Raw genomic sequence first — 19,533 nt, forward strand, 5'->3', positions numbered from 1 at the left:
GCGCAATCACTTTAGCGAAGGGGCGAGATAGGATCAGTGGGAGGAATTTTTAATCGCGAACAATATCGTTACTGTCATCTCATCACAAGGATTAATCATTCAAATCGCAGGGAATAATGTTTTCGGATAATGTGTTGATCCACACTGTTATTACAAGTGTTACAAAATATGTTTAAACAATATATTTTGATACATGAATATATTGAATAACGTGAAAATGAATTGAATGAATATTTTTAATAAAATCAAAAATTTAAACGTTGAATTGTAATTAATTATATTCGGGAATGTAATTTGATTTTTTCATTTAAATATTTAAATATTTGGCACAAGAAATTGAGCCTTTTCTAAAATTTTACTAAAATTTAATTAAAAAAGAAAAATTATTATCTTCAAATCAAAAATATTAATATATAATATTAATATAATAAAAAAAATATTATAATTAGTAAATAATCAATAAAACTTTCTCAAGAATAAAAAAACGAAAGAATTAACGTATCTTTCTATGTTTGCTAAAAATATTTAAGTGAGGTGAGTGTGTGCATATGCATCGAATAAATGATGATCATCGATGCAACCCGCTCTACATGGTGGATCGATCTAATCAACGCGGATCCGTCAACACGGATGTGCAGATATATGTTTGGTTCTTTTGCCATCACCGGTAGAATGATCACGAGAATGTAATCGCCTCTTTGATTTCAGGTGCGAGCAAACACAGGTGTGGTTTGGCGGGATGCACCCTCAAAGGGGATGAAAAAAATTCTGATTGCCATAGATTTTATCTCCGCTTTGAATCGGCGATCTCGAAGATTGGGAAATTGAGCGTGAATGTTTGCATAATGTAAATTTTGTTACTACGTATCTTTCTTAGTTATCAATTATTTTTCCCATAACTTAAGTTTGAAATATTTAAGTTATTCTATTTTGATTTGTTGTTCCTTGAAAGAATTGTTTCGTTTTAATCTAATTTTACTCATATATATATATTTTAGAAGAACTTTAAAACAATCTAAAAAAAACTGACATTGAAAATAATTGAGGATTTAATTATATTTACTTGTAATAAATCCGTAACTGTAAAAGCGTATTCTTTAACCAAATGAAGATTACCAGTAACTTTAATGCCATGTTGTGTCATTAATTGATTTAATATTTTTCATTGTATTATATTTTGTATCAGGCGAAAAATTGTTTTATGATCATATTATAATAAATATTGGAATAAATACATTATATTTATCATATTTATAAAATGCTAGAAAAATTTAAATTTTAAAGAGAAATATTTTTAGAAAATAAATTTCAAATATAAAATTATATCAATTTTTACAATTTTCTTAATTATAAGTGCACGAATAACGAAATTACTTATTAATTATGTTTTTGTAAAAAATTATAAACTCTTCAAAAATAAATAAATATTCTTAATCATAATATAAAAGTATCTACCCTGGGTATTACTCTTTAGTAAAAAATATAATGTATATGTATAAAAAATTAATTATCTAAAATCACACAACACAACCAAATTCAAAATATCTATTCCATTATTATTTAACCGATATAATAATATTTCTCAAATATTAAGTTTTGATTTGAGTTTTGATCACGGCCAACCATCTTCATTCAAGTATCCACTCCCCCCAGTTTTGATGGTGAAGAATGTCGCGATGCAAGAAAGCAGCTCGTTACAATTCCTTGGAATCGTGAGTTACCATCGAAAGAGAGAGGGCGGGGTCCGGTTTTCTACGGGGTCCTGCGTAAATACCATGAGCCTAATCAGTTGGAAGTGTAAGCCAATACCCAGGGTGTGCACTCGGCGTACTGTGAGCTCTTCTGCGTGACCCTTTTATTCTCCTCCTTCTTATATCCTCTCCCCTTTTCCTCGTTCTCACTTTCTCCTCTTCACTTTTCTCCTTGAATCTCTTGTTTCTTTTTTTTTTATTTTTAATTACATAACATATTTTTCCCCCTGTATTTCATGTACGTGTAAGATATGATCGAACATTAGGTAGAATAAGATATAAATGACTGATTCTTTATGAAAAAATATGAAAAAAGAAATGCGAAACAAAATTTTTTTTCCTTCGAGATTTAATTATGAGAAAAAAATCGGCTTTTACTTTAAACTTCTTATCAAGAATAGATTTAAAAAGTTTATATGTTAAATTTTATATTAAATGCTTAATAAAATTTTTGTTATTGGATATGAAAAAATTGAGATTTATTTATTTATTTTTTTCTTTTTTCGATGTATCAAAAATCTTAGTAAAAAAATAATTATTGTCTAATAGTTATTGCTTGTTTTGAATGTTAAACTTCCTTGTGATTTTATTACACTATTAAAAAAATAATATTGCTATTAATTAATAATTATTTTAACAATTAATTTTAAGTTTGCGGCGAATCTTCGGCGAAACTCGGTTTTCCCTCGGAAACTTAGTTCCAAGCAAGAAAATTCTATTCTATACATTTTTTCTCATACAATATTTCTTTAAATATATTAATATAGAATAAAAAAAAAAAAAAAATTATCGAAAACGATACGAATTTGATCCTCGATACATTGGATGGTTCACGTGGATGACACACGGTCGACGGCAAAACGCTGCCATACCGTGCGGTCGACTTCCTCTTCCTGTGTCCACATCGGAACTATACGTAGTCAGGTGTCCGGCCTGACGGTCGCGATTATGTCGAGACATTCGATAGTCGGATGCGCCTGCCCTCGTGAGAGGCAACACTTCCAGCTATCAGAAATTTCGCATTTTTTTCAAATTTTGACTGCCTTACTCATCCAACGGATCATTGCTTTTTGTCATTCCGGAAATGACGCTTCCACCATCATTCCTCTCTTGGAATTCATGAGAAAAGAAAAACGTCATTATGGAGAAATTCATTTCATAAATCATTGTCGTTGTTTTAAACAATTGTTGTTTGTTTTAAAAAATTACACGTTATTAAATAGTTATTATAATTATCACTATATTATTATCCGTGAATCATTTAGAATAGAGATTAATGAATGAGTTTATATTTCTTGAATTAAAGATAGAATTATTTTACATTCGAGATCATATTGTCAATTTTATATTTACAAAATGTTCAGAGATGAAATGTATTTGATCGAACTATAAAATTATAAACTTAATAATTAAAATTAAAAATTAAAGATCGTTTATTATATTGACTCTTCGATTTTTTGACGATCTGTAATATGCAACGTAAGATATAATTTTGTATGATATAAGTAGTTGGTGAAGAATTTTTACAAACTTTTCTAAAAAAAAGATATCTGTTACAATTTAATAATACAACGCAAAGGCTTCATATTTAAACTTGATCTTAGCACTGCTATCAAGTTACATGAATTTAGTGTTCAAATATTTGCATTAACATAAACGTATTCATGTGATTAAACCACAAGTTTCACACTCATTCTATCTTAATTTGCAAAATTTGCTGTGATTCTCGAATGGAAAGAATAGGGGTAACAATCTCATCGGAACGCGTAAAACAAGAAACTTTGGATCATTACAAAAAAAATTTCATTCCTTCAAATTGAACGATGAAACAGTAAAAATCAAATAAAAATTTAATCGAAGATTTTTGATATTTGTTTGAAAACAATTTATGATATCTTATCATATTTTTTTACACACTTGTTTTTACGTACTTTTATCAAGAATTAGAATTTTCTACGATGTTGAGATGTTATAATATGAATATTTATGTATCATATATATGTAAATTCTAAAGAAATTATAAAGGATTATTATTTAAACTATGCAAAAAATTTATATATTAATCAATAATACATCAATGTTTGAAAAATTACATATCCTGATATCTAAGATTTAGGAATCTTATATATATATAATCACAAAATTATATAAAAGTAAAAACATTTGTAAATCGATAAACATAAAATTAATATACTAATCTAATTTATTGCTCATTTTGATTTTAATTAAAACATAGTATAACGAAATGTAACTTATTATTCATTATATACGAGTTCATTATTATACGCTGCTCAAATCCTCCGAAGACAGAATTGATTATTTAATTTTAATTTTTAATTTTTAATTATTTATTTTTAATAAACAATGTGTTGTTATGTAATTATTTCTAATACAATTCAATTATAAAAAAAATAGATACGCTTCATATAAAATCATAACACTCGAGAAACGACTTTGATGCAACGATGAAATAACTGAAAATTTACAAATATCGTTGAACGAAAGGGTTTTAGCCCAAACCCTTTTAATCAAGATTCCAAATTTTTAACTTTGATATCCTTACAACGATTCAAAATATTCAAATTCCTTCTCTCTAGAATCGTATCTTTTGCAACTGGATGTGTAATACAATATTGCGTGATTTTTTAGCAACTATAGGAAAACATGTACTTACACGCAAAACACGAAAAACGAAGAACTTACCATCCTTTTGCCATGGAAAAAATTCCAGCACAAGAAGAAACGCAACAAATGGGAAGAAGCATTTCCAGTTGTGACGGAGTGACGAGGAGCGACCGTTCGAAAGGGTGGTTGAGGGTCGCAAGTGGAATAGGTAGCGTTGGAGTGTTTCGCAGCCGGGCTCACCGTTCACTGGTCAATAATCCACGAAAGGGAAGGCATTACAAGCCAGTGATCTCGAGGGTATCGGGGCCACTCGTCTGCAAGGCAGGACCACCATGATCGGCGTGGTAATGGTATCTGAAGAAAATAATATCCTACTTCCCCGTCCCGCCCTGGCAACAGGGGATATCGGTGTAGCGCTGAACCAGACTCGAAGAAGGCCCCCGATCACCGATCGCCGAATGAACGATTAGTATCTCGTGTCGTCGGCATCGACGACGGCCAACCCGTGTATTCGAACGTCTCGAGTCTTACACGCCCGTGGACATGGATATCGTTCAAACCGTTCTTGCGTCCTCCTGATCGGCATTCTTTCCAGACTATGCTGCATCCTTTTATACATTGTAATAGATACGATCGGGAGTGTGATATGTTTTGAATGGATGATTTTGTTTTTCTCTTCTTTTGATCCTTGCGGTGAATGGATGTTTCTAGATCCACTGGTTTTTTTAGATGAATATTGAAAGTATTGATGTTCCAATGATTTTTCGGCAAAATAAATGTTGATTGTTGTTTTAACTGGTTTTGAAGATCGATTTATTTTTTGACAGGGACTTTTCGGTGAAGAAATTGATATGATTTATTTTTTATAATAAGTATTTAAGTATGTTGTAAATAGATGATAAACATTTAATCAAAATCTTATATGGATATTATATATTTTTTCTTTTAAGAATTAATTATAGATTTAACTCTATGTTTCAAGGTGTAATTTTTTCGTCATATTTTTAATTGAATATTCTTTCGAACATTAGAAAACTACTATAAAGTCGTGTCTTGTATTATTCTAGAAAAAATATTGCCATTGATAAATTATGTAAAATACTTCGATAAATATATAACTATATGTACTTATATTAAAATAAATTTTATAAATCTATATATATATTTCATTATGATATAGAATTTAAGGATTCATAAGACAAATTGTATAAAATTGATCATCTGAAATAAATTTTAAGTGAAATAAATTATGATTTCTGAATAACGCGTGAAACGTAAAATAATTCGTAATTTCTAGTTATATGGTATTATACAAAGTTAAAGAAAAGGCTAACTTATTTATTCACTGATCTACATGTAGCAATATTTACAATGTAAAATTTGTATTACTATCTAAATCTCTATTAAATCACTCTGAACGGGTTAATTTCAACCAACTCCGATATTATTCCATTCAAAGTAATCGAATGAAAATCGTCGCATTCACATTTAACTTTAAGCAAAATTGAAATCTTGCAAATCTCTTTAGCAAAACACCTTACGGTGGAAGCATGGAAGGTTAACGTTATTTAAGGTAGGGGTAAGCACATGTGGAAGAGGAGGATGATATGTGCGTGGAACAAGGCAAATACGATGAAGGAAAAAAGAGAGCGACGAAAAGGCCGGCCCGTAGTGGAGTGGGGTCGAAGCAGTAGTCAGTGAGTAAGGGGTGAGAGTGGGTGATAGTAGGTGGTAGATCTCTAGTTAGTTAAGACACATTGACAAGCCATCGTGCCAGCATGACAGTAGCATACGATGCCATCCCTTAAAATTTCCTCTTCTTGCCTCGAGATTGATCTAAATTGGAGAAATTTCAAGAATATTTTAATTCAAGTTAAAAATCAAAATTTGGTGTGATTGAAGTTAACTTACTTGATTAGTGATTTAATCTGTTTTCTTTAGATTCTTCTTAATGATCCAAGTGTGTTTAATGGCAGAGAAAACGTGCAAAGTGTGATTATGTCTTCTTTGTGCTTCAAAATCAGACTGAAAATTTAATTGTGAGACAGTGTAGGTAAAACGTGTTTTATATACTTATTGAAATTAAAAAGAAAAAGGAATTTTTTTCAAAAATGTTTGAGAAAAAAATAAAAAGTTTGTACAAAAACAGAAAGAAGAACAAAGAGTACTGTTAAGAAAAACGGTGCAAAAATGTTACAAAAATGTTAAATATTTATTAATATAAATATAAAACAATAATTTAGATATAGATTGTGTTAAATATAAAAGTTTAAGATTAAAATATATTCAAACCTTAGATATATATATATATCGCATAACAAATATTATATACTTGTATTATATCTCATAATTATTTGTTCATCATCAAATAATTAGAAGAAAGTAAAAATTTCAAAATGAAAAAGTGTAGAGACATTTAATTGAGAGAGAGAGAAAGAGAAAAAAAAGCAGACAAAACGTGAATTTTGGAGTAATTGATGATTATTTAAATCGTCGAAAATGGAGAAGTGAATCACGTGGAAAGATGCACATGGTTTTCAGACTATGAATGAAAATATCCGGCAGATTTTCTGCAGAAGCCTTTAGAGGAAACCGGCAGGTCTTCCAAGCCATAAAGGTACTTCTATACGTTCGGTCCATATGCACGTGCATTTTCCTTTCAGCCATTCATAAAAAGTCATTCATAAAATTCACTGATTTTTTTATGATTTTTTTATTCTTATTCTTCAAATAATATTACATGACTGATCTACGTTATATTAGTATTTCTTGGATAACTCTAAATACTTAAGAATAATAAAGAAATCGTTGAATGCTTGAAATAGACATAACTATAGCGATGAGATATCCTATTTCATATATCGTTTAATGGTTGTAAAATTTCGTTATAACATCGTATATACATTGATATGTATACGAAATGTTATACATGTATACGGATGATGGTGCAACCAAGATAAAGCTACTGTTTTATACAATTTTTATGTTTATTTTATATTTATTATAATCTTTAAAATTGCCATAATTTGTATCTCCCACGAATATCTTGCATTTATATGTATGCATAATTATAAATATGTACATTATATTTAAATTTTATATTTTATTTATTCGTATTATAATATATTTGTATGTATTATACTTATAGTATACTTATAATATATATTGCAGTATTTCGATTTAATGGAAAAATTTGTTATTGGCTATAATATCCGTTCGTATATCGTTATAAAATCTCTTATAAAATTATCCTATTAATAACATAATATAAAAAAAAAAAAGTAAAAATAGTACAAATATTTACTATATATATAGAATTAAAAATTTATTTTCTATGAAAAATAAAAAATAAAAATTTTATATTAAATTTCAACAATTTTATATAAAATATTAAGTTTCAATAATAATAATATGAATTTATATTTACATTGCAATTTTTAAAAATACATAATATATATATATATTATGTATATATTTTTCAAAAATCTCTAATAAGAAATAAATCACTTTTTCAAAGTATTCTACTCATCTGTTCTTCTATTTTCTTTCTATTAAATAATTTCCATTAATTAAATAACTAACAAAACTAACATAAGAGTAGCAATGCAAATTTTTAGATTCCTTTCCTTTAAAAAAAAAAATAAAAAAAAAATACTTACTTTTATAATTTTCCAAATCTTATTATCTTATTCAACATTCAAGTTCTGAAAAATATATAAAACGAAGTATTATTATATTTAATAAGAAATGCACAATTTTTATGTATGTATCAATAACACAAAAAAAAATCAAAAAGAATAAAATATTGAAAATACATATTTCATAATATACATATACATATATATATGATCAATCAAGGAAGCGATAGAAATAGTTGCGAAAATATAGTGAAAAATATTGATAAAGAAAATCGGTCATACTCACGGAGCAATGTGCGGTTGCTAGGGAGACCAGAGGGGCTGGACCACATCTCTACAGAGAGGAGGCAATCCGTCCGCGTATTTTATCGAGGCGGGGAAAGGGGTTGTCTCTAAGGGCGGTTACGAGCAGAAATTTCGCAGAGATGGAGTTTCTGCAGAATCACCACACGGTGAACACCTCCGAATCGCCGTACACCCTTGGCACAGGTGAGCCATAATATTTCTGACAAAGAAAGTATTCCAATTATTATTATCCTGTATTATGTACGAGATTTAAGACTTAAGATGAAAGATTTATATTATCATTTATTAAGGAAGAAAAATATTTTATTACTATAAAGTGATTTTAATAATTTAAATGATCAGAAGCTTATTTTTTTCATTATATATTGTGTTTTTATTTTTATGAAATGTGATGGAATCTCTATCTTATATTTCAAATTTTGCGCAAATTTTATAATAATTTTTTAATATAACATAAATTAAATCATAAGAATTGAAATTGGTAAATATCTTGATAAAGATATTTGATTGATTTTTATTAAATTATTCCAATATATATTTTTTTATTATTCAATATCTCCTTTTCTTATTTTTCTTTTTTATTATTTTTTAAATTTGCATTTTCAATATCGGAATAATTGATATAATTTTATATATTTGTCGCTTTTTTAATTTATTCATTATTGTAGTATTCTTTTCTATTTTATATATTTATTATATATTTCTTTTAAACGAAAGTTTTATTAAATTTAATAATAATTTTTTATTATTTTATTATAAATTTAAAAAACAAGTTAACAATATTTAAATTTAAAATATTAGCAATAATTTTTCTTAAAAAGTTACTTTTATTTTAATTTGTTTCTTTAAATTTTTCAAATATTAAAATATTCATTTTCATAATATTTAAATAATAATTTTAGAATTTAAAATTCTATGTTTTTTTACTTATACTTCATTTATTATGTAATATATAAATATACTATATAATATAAATAATAATGAAAATAATATAACATTTATTGCATTAAATAAATTATTAACAGTTATTTCGAACTTTAGAAAAAAAAACTTTTTAGAAAAAAATTTCAAGATTTATAAATTTATATTTCTTTCTTTTTAATTTTAATAAAAATGCTTATTAAAAGAAATTGAGATCTACTTGAGAAGAAAATTATTATATATTTTTTTTTTAATTCTAAAATTTAATATAATCTAACATTCTTTTCGAATAATTCTTCGCAGGTTCGGTAGGAAGTATCGAGGCCACTATACCTTCTGGTCTCTGTACCGGATCTTTAGGTGTTCTAACCAATGAAGACACCTTAACAGATAATCAAAACGAAGAGACATTGGGTGCTCTACAGGGCACTCTTCGTTTACAAGATTTGCAGAATTCTGCAGAAGATATTGGTGGCGATCAAACTCAACAAATTCAAAATTCTGGACAGAATCAAGTGGTTAGTGAGTTTGGGGCGAGTTTCTGGGTCGACGATATGGCTGGTTTTCCATTGCCGCCGCTGGATTTGGATCCTTTACCACCTGGTCTCTTTAGCCCATGCTCGGGAACCTATAAGTGAGTCGCAGAAAATGTTTTTTTAAAAAAAAAAAAATCTCTCTATTTTTATTCTCAAAATTATATAAAATATACTCGAATTTTCATTTAATGCGTCAAATTCACTTCATTTCACGTCTTAGTTCACAATTCGATGTTTTTACTTTAAAATTTAAATTTGTTTTTCCACTTAAATATATTATATTACATTTAAATATATATATATATTATATGTCATATGCATTAGAATGATATTTATAAATTTGGAATTATAAAATTTAAAAACATATTTACTTGAAATCAAATAAAACTAATAATAATATTAATCAATAATGTAACGAATTTTAAAATCATATTTTTATAAAAAACAGAGAAGATAATTTATAAATAATAGTTTCTTTTTTTTGTAATTTTTTATATAATTTTCATCAAATATTTATAACTTTGTTAAGACTTAATCTTGTAATAAGATATGTATGTGTCTGATTAAAGACAGATGTTTCCACTTAAAACTATATTACTATTTATTTATCTCTAAAAGAATTATAAAATATTTTTGTATAAACGTAATAAATATAATATAAAGTTAATATTGATTACAACCATACAAAAAGTCTATTTTTTTAATAAAATTCTATATCTCTATAAAATTCTAATTACAACAAGTAATTAGAATATTAAAGTAAATTTTTCAATTTTTAAATTTCATTCATTTATTAGAAGAAACAATAAAAATAATTTTAAGATTATGAATTTAAAAATTGAAAAATAATCAAAGCAGTTTTGAAAGGAATTTTCAATATCTTTATTCTCCATTATTTCTAAGATAATAAACGAGGTTCTTTGAAAGAAGAAATAGAGAAAAGAATATAAAGAGATAAAATAATTATAACGTTGTATTCGATATACCTTATAATTTTTAAGTGTCCTTGCAGTTGGGGTTGCACCAGAGAATGCGCGCCAAGAACAAGCAACACGAACGGGGAAGGTGTCGCAGATGTATTACTATCGTTAAAACATGCGGTGGTCCATCCTGGAAGCCCTACTGGAGGATACTACTCAACAGGAGGATCGAATCATCATTATTCCCAGGATTACACGCAAAATCTTGGTCCACCTGTACCACCCACGCATTATACTTCCACACCAGCCATGTCTGTCAATGTTTCCATGAATATGACCATGAACATGAATATGCACTCTGGGTAAGTATTATTTTCAAATCAGATATTCTTAATTTTTTAATGTAAAAAAATGTAAAAAAATAAATTTAAAAATGATTCGCTATTATAAATATAAAAATGATTATCAATGCTAATTTTTGACTATTCTTAGAAAAATTAAATTCTAAAATTTAAAAAAAAAAAATATTCAATTTATCATTTATTTTTTATTTATTTATCACAAAGAGTAAGAATATTTTAATAATTCAATAGTATGAAATAAAATATTTTTTCATACGAAAATCATGATAATTACTAAAATTTTCATCATTATTATATTTTTATTATTATTTAGAAATACATATTCATATTTTTTAAATCATTTTTATGTAAAGAAAATATTTGCTAGAAATTGACATTTTATTGGAAGCCATACAAAGTATAAAGTAAATCAATAAGTGCCTAGCATTCCATGATTCTATTCGAAAAAGGAATGAATTATTCTTAATTGCATATTCACATAATAAAATATCGTTTCTTGTCGCTATTATTCAATATTTAAATATTATATAACTATATAATATAACTATTTTATAATTAATTTAAAATATTTATTTTTTAAAAATATTATATGATTTTTTTTACAATATATTTAAAATTATTGTAAAACAACAATAATTTCCAAAAATTTTTTTATAATTTATCCATAATATCACGATATATATATATTATTTAATATAAGAATTTAAATAATTTAAAAAATTCTATTATATATCGAAGCAAGTATATATTTATAATATAACATTTTTTTCTATCATATAAAAATTATATTTCTTTTATTCTTACCTTTTTAAATAATTATAAAATAATATAGAGCTCAAAATTATTGAATAACTTCGAGATATAAAAAAAAAAAAAAATAGATACTATAGTATATATAAAATAATAATATTCTTATTGAATATTTAATTTACCCAACATATAGATATACATAATTACTGAATCTCTTAAAAAATTCTTAAAAAACATTTACATATATATATTATACATATAATATTATACATCAAATATCTTAAAATATAACTTATTTTACAACGAAAACAAACATATAATTTCTCTTCCTTCGATAATTTCCAACAAACAATGTAATCTTTAATCATTATCGGATAACATATTTTTCAAAATAATTTTGAAACGGAATAATCTTTTACTATTTTACTTTACGAAAAGGGTGTGTCTAAGAGGATGCAAAAGCAGACTTATTCAGAAAATTTACGGTTGTGTGCGTAGATACGAGCAAAGCTATTCGTCGACATGGGGCGTGGAACCCCTGTTAAGTCCCGCCCCACAGTATAATCCCGTGGAGCAGCAAGCAAGGGTGAATCAACCCCCGGCCAATAGCCTGATCGGCACCAGTACCCATCCTCATTCTCATCCTCCAGCGCACAGCCATTCCAGGTTGCAATTGTCCAGTGAGCATGCTCTGTGCATAGGCGCCACCGGAAATCCAGTCACATCCGACGATAATGGCAGACCTAACCTTTGCAGAATTTGCGGTAAATCGTACGCGCGACCGAGCACCCTTAAGACGCATCTTAGAACGCACTCTGGAGAAAAACCATTTAGGTTAGTGATGAGACTACTTCGATTATCGCTCGATAACATATCGATGAAAATTCATTTTAATTTGGTAATTTGATATTTTAATTAATATTGATTAAAAAATTAAGAGTAAAATTTAATTTAGAGAATTATTTTATCTATTTTTTTTATCAATCGATAGATTTTGACAAATCGAATCTAAAAATAGTTTCAATTCTATAAATTAATATCATAAATTATATACTTTAAAAAAGTGTATTATTAACGCATACATTTCTAATGAGATGATACAATAGTTTCAAAGAAGATATTTATATCTATATGGTAATAAGAAATAAATATTCGTCTACATGTTGATATAACTGTAGGTAATATAGGTTTCTGTCCGTGTATTCCAAATGAGATCAATTAAATGTTTATTAAATGGAATAAAAATCAAATTTAATTTACATTCGATTTATAATATCTAAAGATTATTTTAATTGTATTAATTCTATAACTCGAAATAGATCAATATCATGTGTAATTACAATTTTTAATATATGAATTCCTAAAGATAAAACTGGTATATTTAAATTATATATTCATCAAAATCTATCTATATTGAGAAATAAATAATAATCTAAACTTTAATCTTAAGATGAAATATTCATAAATATTAAAAATCTTGGTAATTAATTAAAAAGATTAATTATTGTAATAGATTAAGACTATTTGTACATTTATTTTATCGATTATAAATAAAATAATAAGAATAAAACAATTTAAATCCAATAAGTATTTCAGAAAATATTGAAAATATAAGATAATATTACCATGTTTATAGGGTTAGCAGAATTGAAGTAAAAGTTAAACTAAATATGATAATTTGATAAATATTTTTAAATATTAATAAACATTTTATTCTAATCAATATTATCAAAAATATTTTGAACCATTATATGTAAATAGCTGCTCTGATTTTTTGAACATTATTCGTACAGAGACTATTATTACTACTTTAGGTTAGGTTCAAAACTTTGATATTAAAATTGAATAGTACAGATTTAATATGAAGTTAATACCTTTTTGTTAAGATAATTTTTGTAAATACAATTAATTCACAAATTTTAGACAAAATACTTACAGCCATTTTACCTATAAATTGTTTTTCGCAATTACAGTATTTAAATTTCAAATAGAACAAACGAATTATGAATAGATAAATAATATAAATTTTGTAACCGATATTGTTATAATATCGCTATCTTAAAATCAAAATTTAACGCATGATATTAAGAATAAAAATATATATAGTTAAATGTAATATCTTAGTATCAAAGTTAATATTATAATAACAAATGAACGTTATGTATGACAGATTGATGTGTCAAAACGATTTTCCAATAAAATCTTAAAATTCAAAATTTTTGATGCAATAATTTTGCTAATATTATTTTATATTTACAAAATATTTAAAAATTTACATTTTTTTTAGATGTCACGCGTGTTCAAAGGCATTCAGTCAAGCCGCGAATTTGACTGCTCACGCAAGAACTCATTCCGGAGAAAAACCATTTCGATGTCCAGTGTGCGATCGAAGATTTTCGCAAAGCAGTTCCGTAACCACACATATGAGAACGCATTCAGGAGAACGTCCATATAGGTGAATTTTATATTATTATATGAATTATTACTTATGTACCATAATATGTGCCACTTATAAAATCAATATATCGTTATTTGGAAATATTTGCACCTTACTGAATACAAAAAAATGATAAAAAAATGTTTAATAACTATTAACTATTAAATGTTTAATAATTCCTAATTATATAAAATTATTATTTTCTTAAATTTATATAAATTACTTCCAAGTAACGATTAGCAACATAATTATATTAAAGAACAATTACTTTTGTAGTTTTCTTAATCGTTTTACCTTAAAATCGGCAACCTCTTTTTTCCAGATGTCGATTCTGCAAAAAAGCATTCTCAGATAGCTCTACATTAACCAAACATCTTCGTATTCATTCTGGTGAGAAACCGTATCAATGTAAGCTGTGCTTGCTGAGGTTTAGCCAAAGCGGTAATCTCAACAGGCATATGAGAGTCCATGGCGGTTCTCTAACGTGACACAACTCAATATCGATTATCGATAGCAATCGCGTTCTATTGCGATGTTGTCGAATACCTGTGATTCAACTTGGTTCGAGCTTACCGGCAAAAATGTAAAATAAAATAATACAGTCGATACTTTAAGAGTTCTGCTTCCTGACTGACTCAAATTTGCAAAGCGTTCATACGAACACTTGGTTATTTAAGGGCTTATATTTGGATATTTTTTTAAACGATATACAAGACAAGTAATAATCACAATATGTGTTATATTTGGCATTAGGAACTCGTCAAGAATTCATTTTATATATATGTATATCATCATCATCGTTGTCGTCACTATTATCTTCTGAATTGAAATCGAAAAAAATAAAAAACAAAATGCATTGGCACCGTTATAATTTTAGAAAATATTCACTTCTGAAATTTCCTAATTGTTTGTTCGTTTATATTTATAAATTGCTTACAAAAAGGTCAGGATAGGTTAACAGGGAATCGCAGATTTAGACCTACAGCATCCACCACAGCACCGTTGATTATTGTACAAATATTGTATTTATTATAATTATTATTAATTATAATATTAATGTTGCTGTTTTCACCATCTTCAATTCTCATTACGTGGCTTTTTCTTTATCAATTTGCTTCTTTTTGTAATTGTAAAATAAAGATGTTTTGGCGCCATTTTCATCAAGAAAAAAAGAAAAGAAGAACGACCTCTCTTATATATAATAAATATATATATTATATATAAAATATATATATATAATATATATATAATATTCGTATGAGAACAACTAATTAAAACGGATGAATGAATATGTGAGTTTTCTTTTTGTTTGTAATCCCACAGCATCAGGACCCACATATCTCATAGAAAGAGGGGAGAAAAGGAGGTTTCATGTTCGCCGGCTGATAATTAGAGCGTAGATACTAATTCATGAATCCTCGCATTAATTTACCTCTCTTCACAATTAAAACTATATAAAAACAACTTTCTCTCTTTTTCATTTAGAGTAGTGTTTCCTATTCACTCGTCAAAATTCTCTCATTCACTCTTTCTATCTTTATATATATATATATATATATATGTGTATATATATATATATATATATATATACATATATATATATATATACACACACATATATATATAATGATGTATTTATAAGTAATAATATTCTTGAAAAAAAAAAAAAAAAAAAAAAAAAAAGAAAACGTATGTATGCTTAATGTTTCTACGTTATGTACCGATACGATTTGTCACAATGCAAGTTGATCCTCAAATATCTATATTGGAGTCTTCTAAATAAGCATGCAGCTTTCTGGACCATCTTGTCATGCGACGAATGTATCATATGTGTGTGTACGTAGCGTATTTCTATTTAAAACTGTATAATGTTATCTCTGTCACACTGTATATGTCTCTCTGTGATGCTTATGTTTTCATTTCTTCTCTCTCTTTCTCTCTCTCTTACTCGCTCGTTCGCTCACTCTCATTCCTACATCGTCTCATATTTATCGATCAAATGTTGTTCGGTAATCTGATCTCTATAACAGTTGGAATGGTTTGTTATTCGCTTGTGAAAGCTCTGAAGCAAAAGCTTGTGTAAGGTGCATATTTATCCCAGAAGCAACGATGAATAATACCAAACAACTCAGTCTATTTTTAGTATCTTCTTTGATGACTTTAAATAACATTAAAAAAAAGAAAAAAAAAAAGAAAAAAAAAAGAAAAAAAAGAAAAAAAAAGAAAAAAAGAAGAAATCTTTTTTTCTGATAATATAACACATATATCGATCATTGAAAACTGAAAAATTAATCCTTTATACCTATGTATGTATGTATGTATATATATATATATATATATATATATACGATATATATATATATATATACATATATCATTTTTCTTCTCACAATTTTCTTGCACTCCTCTTGAAACACGGACACGCAGTATGTTGGAGAGTTGAACGCTCTTTACAACTGCACGACTATTTTGAAATAACGTCTAAAATTAATGACCAACGCCATTACGATGATCCGCAATTATATACGATGATTATGACGACGATTAACCATCACGATAAATTTTACTTTCTCTCCGACGAACGAAATGATACAAAGAAACCGAATAGATATGTGTCTCTAAAATAGATCTTTCATAATTTTCTTTTTCTTTTTTTTTCTTTTTTATTTAATTATCATCGCTTTTAATAATTTTTCCTCAAAAAATTGTCCATTTTTCTTTTCTTTCATTTTTTTTTTTTTTTTTTAATGATTCACCTTTCGATAATATATTCAAATGTTCTTAACATCGCATTTTTACTTTACTTAATACAATAATTAATCATATTATAATTATCAATTAATAAAACTTGTTTCTGTTCGTACTACCTTTCGCTCGTATATTCTTTCGTTCTCTCTTCCGTACACCATTTCACTCACTTAAAGATTGCTAACCAATAGATATATTTTTTCTGAAACAATAAGTGGTTTTCTGTCCCTTTCGGAAAACACAAAAATATTCTGTATCAAAACGCCACTTATCGATGTTACTTATTATTATTATCATTAATTATGAATTTAATCACTTCTGATGAAGATGCTGCATTTAATTACAGAACGTTAAGGCATTCGTAAGTGTAATTTGAAAGAAGTACAAAAATAGATGCCACAAAAATCAAAGATGACACATTTTTTCAGTTTATTAAAGCAACTCGTTTTTTCATTCTTTATACATTCGCGCATACTGATCTTATCGTCATCAATAAATTTTCAGGAATAAACAATATTCGTGGAAAGAAAAAAACCAAATCTTTTTATAAACAAATTATCCATCATATCTCATTCAAAATATATCTTTAATTTATTATTATTTTTAATACATAATGAAAAAAAAATATTTAATCTTAAGTTTTATATATTCCTGTAACTTAAACAGTATCGAATGTATGTATATTTTAAATTTTATGTAAGTAAAAAAAAAGTAAAAAGTAAAAAGAAAGACTTATAACTGAATTAGAATAATATTCAAAATTTATAAAATTTTATTTATCAAGAATCGTTTTTTTTCCTTTTCACGAATACCGTTTTCCTCTTTCAAAGTTTTGTAATACATATTTCTTTCACCGATTGATGCATGATAGATAAACGAATCTTACTTTGATTATACACGAATATTTTAAGGCAATTGAAATGCACCTACTTGCATTAATAATCAGCATTTAAAAATACGAATAAATCAGGCATTCAGTTTTACGAAGTTCTACTCAGTACTATCAACAACATAGTGATGTACTCACACGCTTGAGAATGCCCCAACGATTACATACTTCTTTATAGTTTTCTTCGTTACCTTTATCCATTTTTACCACAGGTAAGATATATTACTGACTTCGTATTTTCTTTTATCACGGATTCATTTACGCAGCATTTTCATGATCTTTGAGTAAAACATAAAAGTGTATTTGTGAGCAACTACATTCTTCATTTTAATATAATATACTAACACTGAGAGTTACAACGTCCACGAAAGAAATAAAGTTGGTAAAACTTACTCAAATTGCCAAATTATATATTTATGTGTATATATATATATATATGTACTACTATATACGTATCATATATATATATATGTACATGTATATATGTACATATATATATAATATATATTATATATATATATTATATATATATATATATATATATGTATGCTCTCGAAGTATGCTTTTTTTTTTTTTTTTTCTTTTTTTAGAAACAAAAATTAAAAGAGCATGCGCGAACCCAAATACAGTGTGGCAAAATAATACATGACTTCGCTAAAAAGATATTTCATGTTTTGAATGAAAAAGTATGATGGAATAAAACATATAATATATATATAAATATATATAAATATTTATATATATACGTATATATATATACATATGCATATGTATACATTTATATATCGAACAGGGAGATTTTTTCTAATTATGATATTAGATGTTTTTATGAAATATTATATAGCGCAAAAAATTATAAATGAAACTAATGCAAATATAAAATAAAAAATTCTGGAATTTTTATTCCCTACGTCTTGTTGAACTTATTTAACTGGAAGAGAAATATAATTGATAAAACTTATACAAGCTATTTATATTAAACTCATGCTTTTCTATGTGCCAGATGTAATGTTTACCCATGTTTGATTTGTACTCTATGACTAGCCAATGTACTTCTCGATGCTGCAGGTATCATTAGAAAAGAAAAAACTGATCATGGGCTCAAGGAACTAATTACCAATCTTTATCGATTGAATGTTAATCAAACTTTGATATATATATATATATATATTAAAAAAAAAAAAAAAAAAAATAAAAAAAAAAATAAAAAAAATGAAAATTTATTTTTTCATCTTTTCTCTTTCTTCTTGTCTTGATTTGCATTGTCTAAAGTGCAGTTAAATATAAAGTGAATTATACAAAATTACGACACAAAAAATTCTTACCCGCCATTTCCTCTTTTAGCCACATCTTATAAGCTGTCATTATTACTGCCCAACTGTATTTGGTTTGGTCACAACGTTACATCAAATGCACTATTCCAAGAGTCCAGCAACATAGACTCAAGCTCATGTATATGCACAGCATTCACACATAGCAAACATACTTTACGCTGATGCGTACATATAAAACACATGTACAATTTTAAGAACACACGTTTTAAACGCACGCACAGCACAGTTTAAGCAACCTTGCTCTCTCTCTCTCTCTCTCTTTCTTTCTTTCTCTCTCTCTCTCTCACTCGCTCGCTTTCTCTTTCTTTCTTCATAT

The 19,533-nt window shown here is 26.6% G+C and overlaps 1 protein-coding gene and 1 long non-coding RNA gene across 2 annotated transcripts; one reads left to right on the forward strand and one right to left on the reverse strand.

The window, feature by feature from the left end:
* Positions 1–1,135: 1,135 nt before the first annotated feature.
* LOC114578245 (uncharacterized) lies at positions 1,136–9,713 on the reverse strand. Its single transcript, XR_009830640.1, has 3 exons — positions 9,575–9,713; positions 8,301–8,519; positions 1,136–8,080 (listed from the first exon to the last, which is right to left on the reverse strand). It is a non-coding gene; the product is annotated as an uncharacterized LOC114578245 (long non-coding RNA).
* On the forward strand, positions 8,369–19,102 carry LOC108003830 (protein glass). The gene is made up of 6 exons (XM_017066361.3): positions 8,369–8,503; positions 9,545–9,875; positions 10,790–11,059; positions 12,308–12,643; positions 14,097–14,264; positions 14,569–19,102. The coding sequence occupies exons 1-6, from the start codon at positions 8,440–8,442 to the stop codon at positions 14,732–14,734; spliced, it is 1,335 nt and encodes a 444-aa protein (XP_016921850.1). The 5' UTR covers positions 8,369–8,439; the 3' UTR covers positions 14,735–19,102.
* Positions 19,103–19,533: the final 431 nt, after the last annotated feature.

The sequence above is a fragment of the Apis cerana genome, linkage group LG7 (genome assembly GCF_029169275.1).
Source record: "Apis cerana isolate GH-2021 linkage group LG7, AcerK_1.0, whole genome shotgun sequence".
Taxonomy (NCBI): domain Eukaryota; kingdom Metazoa; phylum Arthropoda; class Insecta; order Hymenoptera; family Apidae; genus Apis; species Apis cerana.

Bases quoted from the DNA above. Each gene is read 5' to 3' on its own strand.
- LOC108003830 (XM_017066361.3), top strand. From the start codon at position 8,440: ATGGAGTTTCTGCAGAATCACCACACGGTGAACACCTCCGAATCGCCG. The intron at 9,876-10,789 runs GTGAGTCGCAGA...GTGTCCTTGCAG, and splicing joins CCATGCTCGGGAACCTATAA to TTGGGGTTGCACCAGAGAAT. The intron at 12,644-14,096 runs GTTAGTGATGAG...CATTTTTTTTAG, and splicing joins TCTGGAGAAAAACCATTTAG to ATGTCACGCGTGTTCAAAGG.